Source organism: Tamandua tetradactyla, chromosome 5, assembly GCF_023851605.1.
Source record: "Tamandua tetradactyla isolate mTamTet1 chromosome 5, mTamTet1.pri, whole genome shotgun sequence".
In the NCBI taxonomy this organism is placed as follows: domain Eukaryota; kingdom Metazoa; phylum Chordata; class Mammalia; order Pilosa; family Myrmecophagidae; genus Tamandua; species Tamandua tetradactyla.
The window spans coordinates 19,403,559-19,422,062 of record NC_135331.1 but is presented as its reverse complement, the minus strand read 5'-3'; the positions used below and the strand labels follow the sequence as shown (position 1 = coordinate 19,422,062).

The 18,504-nt window shown below is 49.3% G+C and overlaps 1 protein-coding gene across 2 annotated transcripts; it reads right to left on the bottom strand.

Annotated features, from left to right (window-relative positions):
• Window positions 1-3,640: 3,640 nt before the first annotated feature.
• On the bottom strand, window positions 3,641-18,204 carry HSPB8 (heat shock protein family B (small) member 8). Of its 2 annotated transcripts, XM_077159969.1 has the most exons (4): window positions 17,895-18,204; window positions 17,229-17,609; window positions 11,557-11,620; window positions 3,641-4,642 (listed from the first exon to the last, which is right to left on the bottom strand). In XM_077159969.1, exons 2-4 carry the CDS (start codon window positions 17,593-17,595, stop codon window positions 4,483-4,485), a joined length of 591 nt encoding a protein of 196 aa, XP_077016084.1. In that variant the 5' UTR covers window positions 17,596-17,609; window positions 17,895-18,204; the 3' UTR covers window positions 3,641-4,482. The 2 variants fall into 2 exon arrangements, with proteins under 2 accessions (XP_077016084.1, XP_077016083.1); XM_077159968.1 differs by having other exon boundaries at window positions 17,229-18,204.
• Window positions 18,205-18,504: the final 300 nt, after the last annotated feature.

Sequence of the window (18,504 nt, the reverse complement as noted above, 5' to 3'; positions counted from 1 at the left end):
GTGGGGCAGCAGGTTCCTGGCATCCCCTGAGCCTGAGCATCACAGCAAGAGCTCGAGAACATTCCTCTGTTATTTGTTTGGAGATCTTTGGGGAAGGGTAGAGTCATCCATTTTGGTGCCAAGTCATATACTTTTTGGGCTGGATGTTCTCAGAACTGAAATGAGCCAAGTCTCTAGGATTTGAGATCATGTGCCTAGCCTAATTTTCCAGGGTGACCCCCCCCCCCACGTCACCGTTCATTCCGTCATTCATTCATGTATTCATTCAGTAAATAATTATTGTCTCCGACATAGCAAGCACTGTGCCCAGCATAGAGGATGCAGCAGTGGACAAGACAGAAAAAAAACCCTGACAGTCTTTTGGAGTTTTTGTTCTAGGGTATTTATGTGTACCGAGAGTAGCTCACGTTTTAATGTGCAAGTGTTTTTGCAAACAAAGCAAACAAAATTCTGAGTGCTTTGAAGTAAATAAGCAGTGTGATGGATTTATTAATCAGTGATTCAGTGGAGGCTGCTGCGGCATGTGAGGCCCCTCTGAGGAGAGGGCTGAGGAAATTTTGATATGAAGGTGGTAGCCAGGCAAAAAGCTAAGGCAGAATGTTCATGACCAAGGTAACAGAATGTGCAAAGGCCCCGGGGTGAGAACGAGAGTGGTGTGTTTGAGGGACAAAAACGGGGCCTGCACGTGACAAAAAAGAGAGGGCAGCAAAGTTGGAGAGGTGACTAAGGCCAGATTGTGGGAGGCTGTGGTAAGGAGTATGTATTTTATATGATCAATTGTTCACCCATGCCCTCAGCAAGCACTAAATGGCTCCAGTACACCAGGCAATGCATTAGGAGTTAGGGTTGCAGTGGAGAACCAACAAAATGCATTCTCTGCCTTGGAATGGAATCCAAGGAATGGTTTAGGCATCAGCTGAAGCCATTCTGTCTTGAGACTTTAATAAAACTGACTCCCAGCTTCTCTCTAATGTTCTCTCCAAGAGAGCCATGTCTCAGGAGCTACGTTCTCACGCCCCTTCTAGCTTTGAGTTCTTGTCTCTTCATTACTCACTTCGCTCTGGGTTGTTTTCAACCTTGGTTCACCCCCAAGACCATTCACTCAAAGCACGTGTAGATACATCTAACTTCCCTAAAGGTGTGGACTGGCACGTGAGTTTGACATCACATGCAAAGAGTCTGAAATGGAATCTGTAATGGGTTCTTAGATTCCCCTGGTGTCTCTCACTAGTCACCTGTCACTACAGTGCAGCCACCCCTACACCCCGGGCAGCCAGCCCCTCACCTTGGAGACCCACTTACTTGCGTATGCAGACTCACATGGGCCCCGATGCCCTCGGCATGGGACCAGCTCAGAGATGGGCTCTTCACACTCGGCAGAGTCTTGCCAGGCTCTCAGAGTACAAAGAAAAGACCCAGCCCAGGGACTTGCACATGGTAGGTGCCCAGTAAATATTTGTCAAGCAAATATGGAATGCACAGGGATTTTCCCCAAGACTTAAATGATTCCTCTTCCCATCCTTGAAAGTGGAGTGGCGAGGTCAGTTTGGTTTTTACGACGACTATTATTTTTTTCTGCTATGCTAATACTCAAGCTATTAAAACAGGGCGTGCTTTTTGAGATGGGGGTGAGTGAGGGCGGCTCTGTTCAGCCTGGTGGAAGTCTGAGCTGAGACCCTCGAGATTTAGCCGAAGATGAGGGATGCATGCTGGGCAGAGAGAGAGAGAGCGAAGCATGTTAGGAGTCCTGGGAGGCAGGGAGGGCTTGGCTGGTCGGAAGAAGAGGGAAGTGAAGAAGGCTGGAGGGTAGTGGAAGGGGGCGGTTGGGGCTGGGTGGAGAGAAGTAACCTGGGGATGGCTCCTGCAGCGCCTTGTATGTCCTGGGAAGACGCTTGGACTCAACCTTAAACACTGAGGAGCCTTCTAAGAATTCTAACAGGGACACACCTTCTGCCCTGGCCCACGTGCTTCCATCTATCTATAGGCACCTGCCTGCCCAAATCCTATAACTGTGCCCCCTGAGACTGAGAGAGAGAGAGAGAGAGTTCAGCAGACTGTCGTGAGATATGGTTACGACAGGCCAGACGACACTGATGAAAAAACAGACACTGCGTTCATTAATAATATACTCACTGAATTCTGCTGTCATTTGGGGGTTTGGAGGGGCAGTCGAGAAGCTCCTCGTCCTCATTAACTCTTCCCAAAGCCAGTTCTGCTCTGTCACCGTGTGACTGAACGAGGAAGCCACTCCACCGCTCTCAGCCTGGGCGTCTTGGTTGTAAAATTAATGTCTCCTTCCAAAGGTGTTGTGGGGCTTAAATGAGGCTGGACCTGTCCCAGTGGGGGCCTCAAAAAATGGTGGCTGCTCATTCTCTTCCCTTGTTTTGTCAGTGTCCACGCTGCCCTGGGCCAGGACCAAGTTTTATTTGGGGATCCCCTCCTCCCTACCTCTTGCTTTGTGCGGGCTGGGGGAATGGGCTCCCACCCAGCTTCTGGGGTGGAGCATGTGACCCTGGCCTGGCCAATCAAAGGACAGCTTCTTGGACTGTCCTTAGTTCACGATGATCATGTGACCCAAGCTGGTCCAATGAGAATGCCTCTCGGGACTGTGGCAGAAGCGACCAGAAAAGACTGGCTTTTCCCTTTCCCTCCTGGAATGTGGGAGGATGAGGGGCTGTGGGGACGGCAGCCATCTTGTCCCCACTACGAAAGGCCATGGAAGTACTGAGGGCCAGGAGAAGGGAAGGCGAGGGGCGAGGAGAAGGGCAATATGCCGGCCCTCAGGGCCAAGAGAGGAAGAGAATCTGGGTCCTGTAGGCATCATGAGAACCCTGAATTTGGGCTTACTGAAAACAACTTTTATCCTGGACTTCTCACCTATGTGTGGCAATCAAGATCCTTTTCTGCTGAAATAAATTTGGGTTGGGTTTCTTGGCACTTACCGCAGAGAGAGTTCTGATAACACCTGTCAGCAGCCCCACTTTCCACCGCCCTTCATTGAGAGCTCTCTGCTCCTGGTGGCAACAGAGTTTGCAGCAGACATCACGCTCTTGAGTGCGCTTACAGCTGCTATGCCCCTTTTCTCCTTTCACACAACCTTGTTTTGTTCAGACAATAATGTTCCTGACCCCAGGGGATAAAGCAACACTGATCTAAGCTCGTCTATGACCATCCCTTTCCCTTTCGCCAAAGACTGGTTAAAGGGTAGACATATGACCCAGTCTTGGCCAAAGAAGAAGTCCGCTGGGAAATTGTGGAAAAAGATTTTGTTCACTGATAAAATATGAAGCCCTATGAAAAGTCTTCTTTGCCTCTGCCCTCTCTTCTTGAGCACTGTCATTTGTGAACTGGATGCTTGGAGCTGCAGCAGCCATCTTGCAACTATGAGGACAGAATGTGTGAACTTGTCAGAGACAGTAGTGGAAAAAGACAGAGTTTGTATTCTTGGTGGCATAACAGCTGGGAACAAATCCTGAAACCACTCATCTCTAGACTTCTTGTGAAATTAGACAATGGTTGTCTGTGCCATTTAGGCCACTTCTTTGGGCATGTTTCACGTGCTGCCACAAGCATTCTTAACACACATAGCATATCTACGTGCTATAACATTTATTTCCTCATCAAAAGAAGCACAAAAGGCTAAGAACGTCAGCAACTTTATTACTGTAACTATTCACTATTTCCCCCCTAAACAATAGCACAACTCAAACAAGAATGACACACATGTCCCATTCATATACACAATACCACTAGCCTGCCTGCCAGGCTGTCTGGCCTTTGCTTGGTTCCTCGTCGGGCTGTCTCCAGACAGCCTTCTCTGGAAAAATCCAGACTTGGACATAGGGGACAAAAGAGAGGGGAAATCTTAGCCAGAGAATAAACTGGGGACCTTCCAGAGTCCTTGGGGAGTGTCAGCTTGGGAACAGGCTGGAAACACATGGGTGGAGGGGAGAAGGCACTGTTTTATGTGGCTGGTGGATAAATCATGAGTGGATATATAAGGTCTGCCTAAAACCCTTTGGAGACTAGGGCTGCAGGAACACAGTGGGGTGACCTAATGGGGTCCATCAACCAAATCCTGGGGCAGACATGGAAACTGGGAGATTTGAATAGGAATCCCGGTGATGGGGCGGTTTCCAGAGAAAAATCAACACTTTCAATTAAGCCATAAGGTTAAGATACTATGTGAAATGTTAAGTCCCCTTTCTAGTTCTTTTGCAGCTATAGAATGTGCAACAGAGCCATCAAGATAGAAAAGGTAAGGAAAGAAAAACTCTCAGCATCTTGGCCTAATGCAACTGAGCATGACTTGCCAAGTGTGCCATCTTTGGGGAAACCTCCTCGTCACTCTCCAGGGAGTCTGGGGCCAATCCCTCCCCCCACCACATTTCAGTCACACTAAATCTATCAGTTCTGCTAAGGTCCTGGAATCAGAGAAGCCCTGGGATCGGGGAAGGAACAAGGACGGGCCAGACTAGGGTCTCAGGTGCAGGTGACTTCCTGGTTGTCTTGGGGAATCTGGTTGTTGAAACTGCTCTCTCCGAATGGTGAGTAAGGGGGAACCTGGGGAGCTTCAATGATCAGCAGGCCTTCTGGGGAAAGTGAGGCAAAGACCGTCACTGGATCCACTTCTGCAGGAAGCCTAAAGGGAAGCATATGAGTTTATTTATTATTTTTAATACGGTTTAAAACTTTTTTTATTCATTTGAAGGAAGACACCCATGGTAAGAGCTCAGGCGTGGGGACATATAATACTAGGTTTGAATCCTAGCTCTGCCCCTTTCTAGCTGTGTGATCTTGAGAGGGTCATTCCATCTCTCTGAACTTGTTTCCTCAACTGTAAAGTGGGAGCAACACTACTAAACTGGTGCAGCACTTGAAGCTCTAGAATGAGACACAATGTCTAAAAAGGCTCTGTAAATGTTAAAAGGTTGCTCAAACTAGTTCTTAAAAGTGGCCCAGGTAGGCCCACCTTAGCACCTGTGCTGGTTTGAAAGGATGTATGGACCCTAGAAAAGCATGTTTTAGTCAAAATCCCATTTCATAAAGGTAGAATAATCCCTATTTTTTTAATACTGTATGTTTGAAACTGTGATTTAATCAAGAGTGATTGTTAAACTGGATTAGGTGACGATGTGTCTCCACCCATTTGGGTGAGTCTTGATAAGTTTCTGGAGTCCTATAAAAGAGGAAACATTTTGGAGAATGAAGGTGATTCATAGAGAGCAAAGCAGAATGACATAGCCACGAGAAGCAGAGTCTGCCAGCAGTGACCTTTGGAGATGAAAAAGGAAAATGTCTCCCGGGGAGCTTCATGAAACAGGAAGCCAGGAGAAGAAGCTAGCAGATGACACCATGTTTGCCATGTGCCTTTCCAGATGACAGAGGAACCCTGACCATTTTCATCATGTGTCTTTCCACTTGAGAGAGAAACCCTGAATTTCATCAGCCTTCTTGAACCAAGGTATCCCTCCCTGGATGCCTTGGATTGGACATTTCTATAGACTTGCTTTAATCGGGACATTTTCTCGGCCTTAGAACTTTAAACTAGCCACTTATTAAATTCCCCTTTTTAAAAGCCATTCTGTTTCTGGTATATCGCATTCTGGCAGCTAGCAAACTAGAACAGCACCCATGACTGGTCAGCTGCTGGCAGAAATAGCCATCACATCACTACTCTCCCTTTATAGGGCACAAGTAAGATACTGCAGCAGGTAACACATTTTCCTTTGCCATGTGTGCCTGCTGGAGAGTGCTTCACTGCAAAATGCATTAATGGTGAGATTCTAGGTACGCTGGCAGAGAAAAGGGATATGGCTAGCCACCTGGATAGATTTCAGATGGCAACATATTCAAGGCTGCTTAGAATGAGACTCGAGTTTGGTCACATTTTAAATATTTCTTAGCAGGTCATAATTTTTTTGTTTCCAAAATACTTTTATAGGCATGCCCTGTTTGGAGCTCTATAAGAGCCTAAGATGGTTAATAAGGTAGAAATCAATGTGCCAAAATGACAGGCTCAGTGAGTGAGAAAAGGTCAAAGCTGGGATATCTGAACCCAAATTTGACCCCAATTCTGAGAAGGAGTTTTTATTATGTTTGGATTATTTTGAATGAATGAGTTTGTCTGAGATACGGTTTCTTTGAAAAACTTTTGTAATTTTGAGGACATGTTCTTGGCCTCATTGCTAATAAAAAAGGGTGAAACCTGAATCATCTCATTTACTTATTAACAATAATCCTACCATGTGGGCCCAGGACCATCTCCGATTAACAGATGAGGAAGTCGAGGCTCAGAGAAGTAAATGAATTTGCCCAAGATCACAGAGCTGGTAAGTGGCAATTGGAATTGGAATTCTGGTTTCCATAATCAGAGTAGCACACCATGATGCTCCACTGCCTCCCCTGGCACCAACAGATCCTAATACATCTTTCAATCCCATTAGATCTTTCCGCGGTCCTGGCTGGCTCTGCCAGTTGTACATCAATGATCTTGATGAAAGAACCAAGAAATGAGATCAGCGCCCATCCCTGGTCATGGGCAGGGCCCTTCCTAGAGGGGCTGGGGAGGATTTTGCTGTGAAGAGCAACATGTAGCCACATGACCACATCTGCCCTGGAGAATCCCTGCCAAACTGGTGCCATGGAGACTAACAAGGAGCCTGCTGGGAAGGCCTTGAAGAGACAGAGGGAACCTGGGTAGTTGTCAAGTCAAACTTTTCATGCAGTGATGTTTGTACCTCCCCCTTGCTCACTGCGATGGCCTGATTCTGTTTAACCATTCACATGCTAACCAATGGTACAAGGTGGCTGGGCAGCCAACCAATGGTACAGGGCAGCAGGACAGCCAACCAGTGGTAGAAGGCAGCGGGGCAGCCAACCAATGGTACAGGGTGGCAGGGCAGTCAACCAATGGTACATGGTGGCGAGGCAGTCAACCAATGGTACAAGGGGACGGGGCAGCCAACCAATGGTACAGGGCAGCAGGGCAGTCAACCAATGGTACAGGGTGGCGGGACAGCCAACCAATGGTAGAAGGCAGCGGGGCAGCAAACCAATGGTACAGGGCGGCAGGGCAGTCAACCAATGGTACATGGTGGTGGGACAGACAACCAATGGTAGAAGGCAGCAGGGCAGCCAACCAATGGTACAGGGTGGCAGGGCAGTCAACCAATGGTACATGGTGGCGAGGCAGTCAACCAATGGTACAAGGCGGCGGGGCAGCCAACCAATGGTACAAGGTGGCAGGGCAGTCAACCAATGGTACATGGTGGCGAAGCAGTCAACCAATGGTACAAGGGGACGGGGCAGCCAACCAATGGTACAGGGCAGCAGGGCAGTCAACCAATGGTACAGGGTGGCGGGACAGCCAACCAATGGTAGAAGGCAGCGGGGCAGCCAACCAATGGTACAGGGTGGCAGGGCAGTCAACCAATGGTACATGGTGGCGAGGCAGTCAACCAATGGTACAAGGGGACAGGGCAGCCAACCAATGGTACAGGGTGGCAGGACAGTCAACCAATGGTACAGGGCGGCAGGGCAGTCAACCAATGGTACAGGGCGGCAGGGCAGCCAACCAATGGTACAGGGCGGCAGGGCAGTCAACCAATGGTACAGGGCGGCAGGGCAGTCAACCAATGGTACAGGGCGGCAGGGCAGCCAACCAATGGTACAGGGCGGCAGGGCAGTCAACCAATGGTACAGGGCGGCAGGGCAGCCAACCAATGGTACAGGGTGGCAGGGCAACCAACCAATGGTACAAGGTGAGGGGGCAGCCATGGACCAGGTAGACCTGAGTTCAAATTCTCATTCTTCCTGAAAGTGTGGCCTCAGGCTGGTGATCTTTTCTCTCTGAATCCGCTTCCTTATGGGAAAGGGGGGAAACAACAGTGGCTGCCTCTCAGGATGGCATGAGAATAAGTGCATCAGATGAAAAAGGTGAAGGGATTAGCACAGTGCCTAGCATATAGGAAGTGCTCAATAAGTGCTAGCTTTGACACTGCTACTGCAGTCATTGGCCCTCCATGTGGATACCCTGACAGCTGGTAATATTTTAGCCCAAGTGGCAGCATCCCTGAACCACAGAATATCAGAGCCCACAAGATCTTCCTCATTGTCCAGAACAATGCTCTCAAATGACAGGTGGGGGAAACCGAGGCCCAGAGGTGGGGACAGACTTGTGCAAGGTTATTTCTTTTCAATTCTCTTGCAGCTCTTTATTACATCTGAAAGGAAGTCAAATGCGTTAACATGCCTTTAAAATCTTTAGCTCCTATCAATTACTGATTTCCCTTTTTGACAAAGAAAGAGCTGATCTAAGTCTTAGACCCTTAGGCGAGCAGTATTATCTTATCAAGTTAGAATCTAGCCACTTTGGCCATCATTGGATTTATTTCATGGTTGCCTTCTTCGGTGAACACTTTCGTGATGAGAATTTAACTTTATCAAAAGTGAGCTGATCATGGGCGGGCCGCGGTGGCTCAGCGGGCAAAGTGCTTGCCTGCTATGCCAAAGGACCTCGGTTCGATTCCCGGCCCCAGCCCATGTAACAAAAACGGAGAAACAGAATACAATAAAACAAGAAAATGTTTAAAGATGTTTCCCTTTCTTCCTTCCTTCCTTCCTTCTCTCTGTCTTTCCTTTAAAAAAAAAAAAAAAAAAAAAAAAAAAAGTGAGCTGATCTGAAAAAAAAAGTCTTAAGTAAATAATAGTACAGGAATGAAAGTACATAAGGCAAAAATAGTAAAGATGGTATGTGGATGACTGCAGTTAGGTCTGTAATTAGGTCTCCCCTAACCAAGTAGGAAGACCATGGGCTTTGAAGCTAAGGGCCTGGGTTCAAATCCCACAGCTGCTCGTTACTAGCTGTGTGACCTCTGTTCTGTCCCATCCCCTCTCTGGGCCTCAGTTTCCTCATCCATAAAATGGGTTTAATAATACTTTCTCTATCGGATTCTTTTAAAGATTAAATTAAATTAAACATGCATACTCTTAAAATGGCACACTATAGGTACCAGTAAGTGGAAGAGCAGATGCCTGGAAAGACGTGGAGCAAGGAAAATAAAACTGGCTTTGGCTTGGAATATTCTTCATGGAACACTTCCTGCATCTCCTGTGTCCTGTTGTCTCATCTAGTCTGGATGTGGGAAAGAGCCTCTATTTGGTCCTTCTCGCCCTGCCTCCAACCTGACGGGCATATTCTAAAACTTCTCTCCCTCTTCCAGTCCAAATGGGGCCTTTCACAAGAGGGTGGATGGGCTGGGGTGAATATTCTCACCATGGCTAAGGCTAACAGCTGGGCCAGCCCCAGCATCCTGCCTGAGTGCAAACTCCAAAGATCCCAGCCAGGCTTTAAGGAGCTTCCCTGTCTTCTAAGGACCAGATTTGCCCAGGACTATCCCAGACTCCAGACAAACTTCCTGGAAGCCCAGGCAGAGCCTCCCCTTGCCCCAGCTGTTCCTGTGTGACCTTCTTTAAAGAGTATCAATCCCCACGGAACAAGCACCGACTGGACGCTGTGGTAAGCGCTTACACATCTCCTCTCACTCCCCATCCCAGCCCCATCCATGAGGATCTGAAAGAAAGGAAGCTCAGAGCAGTTAAGCAACTTGCTCAGTTACCCCTTTACTTTGTCATGGAGCCAGGACACTCTGCACTCAGGAGTGAGATTCAAAATGAACTGGCCCCACTGGGCACTGAGCAACCAGGACGATGCATGTCTTAATGCTGGAGGAGGGTCCTGGGTGCCCCTGCTGGACCAGGTGTTAACCTTTAGTTGTTGAGATGAGGGGGTTTTGGAGGGTCCAGGAGACGTCAGAATGGCTGGGTCTCAGGGTTGCGGAGCTCAGGGCAATGGCTAGTCACTATTGCATCAGGCAGCCCAGCTCAGAGCAGAGCACCAGCTGAACAGCCTCAAGCAACTGCAGGCATTTTTTTCTGGTTGAGCAGTAGTCAGCAAGTGCTGCCTGGGAAGCCCCCAAAGCCGATGAAATCCACAAAAACAGCCATCATCGGAAGATGATTAATCTGCCCACTTCTTTCCAGCTCAGTCTCTTTCACAACTCTGCCCTGCCTGTGACTCCATCCTGAGACCTTGAGTCTCTTGAAAGAAACATCAACTCCCTTCCTCTCCCTTTTCTCATCCTTTTCCCTCTCAGCCAGGACATTGGCTGTGGATGATGCTGTACCCGGGAACCATGCAGGTCACGGGGACAGCAGGCGAGCCAGTGAGTGAGAAGAAAAACAGTCCACTGTTTGCCTTATCAGGAAGTCTCCATGGGTCTCTAAGAACTCTGGAGGCTCTGGGAAGGTCAGGAATGGGCACAGAGAGGGAGGATGGGAAGGCACAGGAATGCAGAATCACAAAACTGAAAGAAGCCTGAGAATTCAGCTACTGCAGTCTGTCCAGACAGAGACACCTTGGCCAGAGACGGTGGCAGGGTTAACATTCAATAATAATGATAACAACAATAAATTGCCACTCATGAGTATCTCCTGGGTGCTGGTCACTGTGGCATTAAGTCATTTAATTTTCAGCTGGTCACTCTCCAAGACTGGACCCAGCATTTACCTTACAGTTGAGGGAAGAACAGTTGTTGCTCAAGGACTGAGCGTTGAGTGCGGGGGGCCAAGAAACCTGTTTGGGACTGTTGTAATTCTAGTTGTAAGGACCTTGAGATGTCCCTTCACCTCTAGGAGACTCAGTTTCCTTATTAATACAAGGAAGGTAAGGTCTCTCTCCCTGCTGCATACCTTTGCTGTAAGGGTTAATGCAGTGGTGGCTGGGAAAGGACTTTCCTTGCAGTGGAGATGAGATAAGGTATGTCCACACAGCAAGCAGCAGCTCTCACAGGCATGAAGCCATTGCTAGCTTGCTGTGAGCCACTTCTCCAGACAGGTTTTGCCAGTTACGGGCTCACGTGGCTTTGACTGACTGGCTCAGCCTGCCATTTCTCATTGCCCCCATTTCCTGTTAGCTACAGCCACCTGTCCCTTCTACTCACTTCCCTTCAGCATAACTTGCCCTTCCTTTGCCCCAATCTCGAAACCTCAAAACCCCTCTAGGTAATAAGCAGTGAGACCAGGACACCTTCCAACTTAATCCCGGTGGGACCCTAGGGTAGGTGTTCACTCTCCCAGGCCATGGAGGGTTACTGTTGGGAGGGTTACTTCACTGGGAGAGGGCCTTTCTATTGGCGATGGGAGGGGGGTCCTCCTTTCAGCTGTAGCACCTGGAGGGTGCTACATTCTCCTTGGGATCTAGGTGAGTCATCACTGCTGCTATGCTCAAATTCTTCATCTATAAAATGGGCTTAAAACCCACCCCATGGAGTATGGAGTAGGTGAGATGACAGGACCCATGTGCTCCCCCACCCCTCTCTTGGGCCCCATGGCAGGTCTCCTGTGACACTTTCTCCCCTTTAGGTGTGAGGGTTCAATTTGCTGCCCCTGAGATAGGGGATGGTGTGTCTCAAGGGAGAGATGCCCCAAAAAGAGGGAGAGAGATACCCCAAATCTCGGGTCCTAGGTCCCCACCCTAACTCGGAGGTTACTTACTGGATTTTCTTTGTGAAGTTCTTGGAAACGATGCCGCCTTCTTGCTGCTTCTCTTCGTGTTTGCCTGGAAGGGAGAGGGTTGCCATGGGTCAGCATTCATGCCCCTTGAACATCACCCAGGATCAGATTCGAACACTGGCTCCACCCCTGCTTGGCTGTGTGGCCTGGACTAGAGGGGTCCAATTGTTGGAGCCTCAGGACCTTCATCTGTTAAATGGCCCGGCAGAATCCCCTCCCCCAAGGCTGGCTCAGACAGGTCAAAAAGTAGGAAAGACCTTGACCGTGGCCTTTAGTCTTAGGAAAGCACAGGCAACTGGGTCAGGTGTTGCACCACGGTTTCCAAGCCTCATATTTGCCTCTCCACTCCTCGAACCAGCCAGTGCAACCCTGAAGCTAACGCCCTAGACCCAGGGGTAGGAAAGAAGTGGAGTCATGTCCTAGTTTGCCAATTCAGCTGGCATTAGAACTCAACGTCCTTCCTGAGCTTCCAAGGATAGGCTTCTCTCTCCCTTCATTACTGATGTGGAAATGGAAGCCCAGGGACCAGTCCAAGGTCACCCGCAGGTACTTGGGAGCTCTGGGTTTTGAATCAGCTGTCTCTGAGTCGACGCCACATGCTGGCTCCCGCCTCCACTCTGCCCCTCGGATTTCTGTCTGTGCCAGCTCCCAAGAAGCTCTCTGAGCCATATCATCTACCCAACAGTGAAAGAGCTGCCTGGAGATGGTGCTTCAATCTACTGAGGAAATCCAGACCCTCCCAGGCCCCACGGATGTGAAATTCCACCCATCCTAGCTCCTGCAAGGTAGCAGGGGAGACCTTTTTTTTTTTGCTTAGGATGAAAAAGATGGAATTACAAGAAGCCTTGGGCCCAAACTGGCTTTTCTCTTGTAATGTATACAACAAGTGCTGATCCACCCCATTCTTTTTATATTTTTTCTTTAATGGACAGGGTGTCTCATTTCCCTTGAAACAAACAAGATTAGGGAACAATGGAACTAAGGGGCTCCTGTCACTTTTCACTCCTCACTTGTGGGACCACATTTCAGGGCCAAGGACCTCATTTACAGAAAGGGAGCCCTTCTGAGGGGCTTCAGAGACTGGGCTGTGAATAAATTTCTGGGATATGATGTCTTTTTGCAGTACAGATTTTTTTTTTAACTGACAATTTTTAGGCAATTACATTATTGATAGCACTTTTATTGTTAATTATTTCTTTGTTAATAACTTCTCTGATTATAAAATAATGCCTGTTTAATTAGGAAATGAAAAAATCAGAAACAAACATTTTTGTAGATGGCCTTCCAGACTTTTCTGTTAGTTAGAAATACATATATGTTATATAGTACAGGTGTGTAGTCTGTGTTTTATCAAATGGGGTGCATTTGATAAGATATGCTATATGTTTTGAAACGTGTTTTTAATCTCTTGCTTATGCTTTATAATAATTCTTTCAGATGACACCAAATATTCTTTGACAAATGATTTTTAATGACTGCTAGCGTTCCACTGCATGAAGAGATAATAGTTCATCCAGCCAGTTCCCTTCTTGGAGTATCAAGGTGGTTTCCCACGCTGGAATAAACCCCACTGCACTGAACATTCTCGTAACTAAATCTTCCCACCAGGCCCAGTGATTTCCTTAGGATCTAGAATTTCTAAGGCTTGTTCTGTATTGCCAAATGGCCCTCGGGAAAGGCTATACCAATTTATTCTCCCACCAGCAGAGCAGAAAGGAATACATTTATAGAAATTCATTTTTTAAAAACTGGCATAGCTGGCTAACCAGAACATGCTATTCTGAAAATGTGCTGACACTCAGAGAATTTTTTCCATGCGTAGAATTTATTCCATGCAGCCAAGTCCGTGACCACCAACTGCCCAGCTCTAGCACATGCCTGTGGCCAGGGGACCACTGTCCCTTTCCAGGTACCATCCCCAAAGCCAGGGCTGAGGAGGCCTGCTTCTCTTGGGACAGGCCAGGGCCTCTGACTCAGCCCTTCTGCATCCTGGAATTCTCTTGTAAGCTCGGTGCCCTGGAAACAATAAATGATGATGATAATTCTAAGAATAATAACACAAACTCTTATAGAGAGCTTACTTGGTGCCAGCTACTATTCTAAATACCCTACATCTCAACTTCTCTATTTCTCACAACAGCCTCGGAAAGCAGGTACTTTTATTAGTACCATTTAGCAAATGGGGAAACCAAAGTTCAGAGAGGGTAAGTGACTTGTTCAAGGTCACACAGCTTGGAAGTGATGGACCAAAATTCAAAAGCAGGTAGAGGGCTTCCAAAGTGCTGGGCCTGACTTGAATCCCTGCTCTGCCATATCCTAGCACATCTTCTCTGAGCCTCAGTTTATGCTTTTCTAAAATGGGGGTGATGACACCTACCTAAAAAGACAATGACATCACACAATCACTTTACAAGTTGTAAAAAATGCTGTGCGAAAGTAAATGCTCAGGATTTTTTTCATGTTTGGAAAAAGGACTGCTCCTCAGAAGTGAAGCTTGGGTCCATGCTCTGAAAACGAGGTACTGGAGTGAGGGAAGGGAGGATCTCTGAGCTGGGACAGCTCCCAAATTTTCATAAAGAGGGGCCTAGGAAGGGGGTTAAATGTAGTTGAAAGAGCATATCTCTAGGATTATGAGTGAGTTTTAATTTATTTCGCTGTCCTATTGCATTTTCTATCATGAAAGTATTTTATCGTTGTAAAAAAAGTAATTATTATGATTTTTTTTTTTTTAAAGACCTCATCTGGAGTCAAGGGGAAGCCAGACCCTTTGCAGCCACCATTTTCTCAACATGTCTCAGAGAAACTTAGGTGCCAAGGGGCAGGTGTTATCACTTTGAGGGAGGCTAGCTAAAGAAAGAAGGTGCTGTTTCCAGAGGACATAAGTTTCTGGGCTTTCCAGTCCCTTCCTTGGCTAAGGCCTTGCCCAGTGGCCCGTGAAAAGAACATTTCTTGGCTCATAGCTGCAGAGCTGGGTGGGGGTTTGTGAAGCATGAGGAAGATTGTCTAGTCCAGCATTTCCCAAACACTTCCCTGAAACCAGACACTCATTTATGGAGCTGCCTCTGAGGAATTCATAAACTGCGTTAGCAATTAAAGGCTCTGATAAGTCCTGCAGTAAAAAGACCTGTTTCTAACTTTGGTTCAGCTTCTAAAACCTCTAACCGCTACAACACTCTTTCCCCTAATTTCTCAGATGCCTACTAACCCCCTACACCACACTAGTTGGCAAATATTAACCTAGTCTGTTTCATCATAAAATTCACAGTAATGCTTAGGCCCAAAGGTGGTGGGATTTGCCCAGGACCAGAGTCAGAAACAGATCCAGCAATACTTCCTTGAAGGTGTTGTGATGAACCAGTGAGCCAACATATGTAGGCACTGAGCACAGTGTCCAGCCCAGAGTACTTTCTGAAGAATAGATTTGTTATTACATGATATAGGATGAGAGGCTGGATCTTACTCCTGATTTAACCTTGAAAGTTCCTTTATAAATGGAGCCCCTGATACTGATGTGATTTTTTAAACCCCTTTTATGAAAGCCCCTATATGTACTTTCAGGGATTTTGATTCCATCAAGTTGGTATTGGTGATTGCACATCTGTAAAACATTTTACAACCAAATAAAGGCTTGTCAGTCTTTGTTGCATTTAAGCCGTGAACTTCCCATTTTACAGATATGGAAACTGAGGCTCCATGACTCACTCAAGGCCTCTAGATTAGTATGGTACTTAGCTGGGATCTCAGCATGGGGTTCCAGACCCCAAGTGCCCATTAAAAAGAATGGAGGCAAAGCCCTCTAGGTTAGGTAGGGAGTCTCTGGTGGGGCCACGGGGACCTGGGAGACACTCACCCTAATTACAACAAAGGTGGAAGGAGTAGTGGTAAAATTGCCACAGTTTATGGAGCACCAGGCAGGCATTGTTATTAGCTCCATTCTACTGATACTCTGCGTATAGTATCATTTAATCTTCCCTGTAGCCTTGTAGGATAGATACAATTCTGATCTCCAATTTTGTAGATGAGGAAACAGAAGTTCAGAGTGGTGAAAAGGCTTTCTCATCCACATCCATGGAGCTAGAGCAAAACAGGGCCAGAACTTGAACCCAGATCTCAAAGAGTATCTACCATTTATTACTTATTGGGGCGTTTTTCTGCACCTGGCAGTTTAACAAATAATGACAGCAGCAGAAGCAGCACTGATACCCTTGGGTGGCTGGCACTATACATGCACCAACCATGCCTCCTGTCATAGAGAACAAAACCCAGTGAGGTGTAGCCATCCAGAACCCAAAACTCCAGATAGGCAAACTGAGGCTGGAGAAGTGAAGTAACTTGCACAGCCTGCTGGTTATGGATGGAGCCCGTTTCAGAACACGTGCTTTGCTCCCCAGCCGGTTGGGGAGCCCCAGCTGAACCCCCTCCCTCAGCACGTAGTCCCAGCTCTTCTCCCAGGCCACCACACCCGCCGGAGCCTCTGATGTTTATAATTCTGCCCAGCCGCAGCTCTGAAACTCCCCCGAACAAATGCTGCCAGGGCTTGTCCCTGCCAAGCCTGCGTCTGAAGTGGTTTTCTTTATTGATCTTCCGGCCAGCAGGCCTCTGCCAGGAACCCTGTCCTTTTAGCGGAGAGTTAATTGGGAGGGAAGCAAGAGAAAGCTTTTTCTGCTGTTGAGCTTTGGAGCTGGAGCCTGTTACCAGCGGCTACACCTTCCCGTCTCCTGCTCCCTTTCTCCCAGAGCGCTCCCCTTCTCCCAAGCTCGGATGCTGCGGCCAGAGGCCTCTAGGCCCAAAATGGACACGGCTCCTGGTGCTGACTCACGGGGTGACCTTGGACAAGGCCGCCTGGGCCTCGGCCTCGTCAGCTGCAAAATGGGACCAGACAGCCCTGCCTCCAGGATGCAGCGAGGATTATCTGGGATAAGGAATACGAGTTTGGGCCTAACCCTCAGCACCTAGCAGGGGCTCAATTACATCCTCAATTCACTGCTGGACTCCCGATTCCCAGAAGGCCTGGGGTTGAAGTCTTGGGCAATTGCCTTTAGGGTCCCTGGGCCTTGGCTTCACCTATAAAAGGGGGAGAGGGACAGGACTCACCCCCCACCCCCCACCCCGGTTGATGTACTAAGTGAGAGGCTGCGGGTAAAGCATTTAGCACTGCGTCTAGCCAATAATAAGCGCTCCATCGAGGTTACCCATTATTATCATTACAATTCTTAAGCCTCAGTTTTCTTCTCCGTGATGAGGGGAGGTGTTCCACTTAACACCTGTGCTGGCTATTAAGCCCAGCAGCTCCCAGCCTGAGACCGGCCCGCCTGGACCCTGCTCTGTGATGCTGGGGTACAATGAGCCCCATTTCTTCTTTGTCTTTTTCGTCCTCCAATATCTGTTTAACCCATTCTTTACACTGAATTCTTTGCATCAAAACATCTGATACAGTTTCCATTTCCTACCTGCCCTCTGGTTGAGGCAGCACCCAAAGGCCCGAGCAGAGAGTGGGGGTGGGGTGGGCATGAAGATAATCTTCTGGGCTGCATTCCTGAACCCTGAAGTCACCTGTGTCCCTGCAGTCACAGCTGTCCCTCTAAGGAACGTTGTCCGGCTTATTCCCAGGCCTCACTCCCCCCACCCCACAGCCCTATCAGGGTCCCACTCACCGGACACCTCCACGTATCCGTCCTTGGTCTTCACCATCAGCTCTTCCGGCTTGAAGCTGTGCACATTGACACATACTTTCCAGGGCTCGCCAGGGAAGGGTGGGGGGCTCCTGCCCTCGACGGGCACCCCGAACCTGGCCGTGGCTGTGGGTCCCCGGGGCACCATGCCCGACCTGAGGGACCCCGGCCAGGCCGAGGACAGCCGAGGCAGGGCCCAGTCGGACCAAGGGGCAGACAGGTCGTCGGGAAAGGGGTCCATGCCGAAGCCATCGTCCAGCAGGCGGGAGGACAGGGGCGAGTCTCGGAAGGGATCTCGGCGGAGGCGGCTTGGGTAGTGGCAGGGGAAGGGCAGCTGACCGTCGGCCATGGTGGCTGGGAAGCCTGAAGGGTAAACTGAGGCTCAGAAGGAGGATGCCACCTGCTCAAGGTCAGGCAGCAAGGCGATGGCGGGGTGGGCTGGTTTTCAGAGCCAATTCTTCAGCCTCAGAAAATACTGCTCTTCGGGTCAGGGACCCTGGAGTCGCAACACACACTTGAAAGAACCCAGGAGCCCCGCCAGACTGGGGTCCGAGCCCCCTGAAGAAACTCCGGCTAGCAGAGGTGACCCTGGCTGGTGCCACAGAATCCCAGAGGGTCTCCCCCCCACCCCAACTCCGGACCTCTCACCAGAAATCAGCAAGCCACCCGTCCGCCGAGGCTGCCCAGGCTTGCAGCCAGAGCCGCTGAGCTCTAGACTGGAGGGAGCCAGGAGCTTAATAAACCCCGGGGACGAGCGCCTAGAAACTTCTCCCGGCTTCTCCCGGGCTGGGAGGCGGCTATTTATTTGCTGCTGGGGGCCGGAGGCGGGTTTTGCGAGCGCCTCCTGTCACAGGAGTATTCGGAGGTGATGAACCAGCCCACGAGAATCCGCCAAGGGACAGCTGGGCTCCCGAGGGGGGCTGGGAGGGGCGGCGGCGCCCAAGTTTGGCCGCGCGCTGGGGCCTCTCTCTCCGCCCCCGCGGCCCCGGCTCCGCCCTCCCGCGCCCTCCCCCTGCCCGCCCCCGCCGGCCGCTTGGAGGTCCGGCTATTAATAACCCTTCACCCCGCCTAGGGCTCGAGTCACGCCTGGAAATGCCTTCCCCCGGAGCGTGCTGCATCCTGCTGCCCTCCGGGGACCTGCAGAAGGAGGAGAGAGAGTGACCAGAGGCGCAGGGCCGGGGGTCGAAACCCCCACTTACCCCGCGGTCAAGCCCCCAGCGCCTCCGGGTCCCCAGAGGGCGCTACACAGCACCCCCAG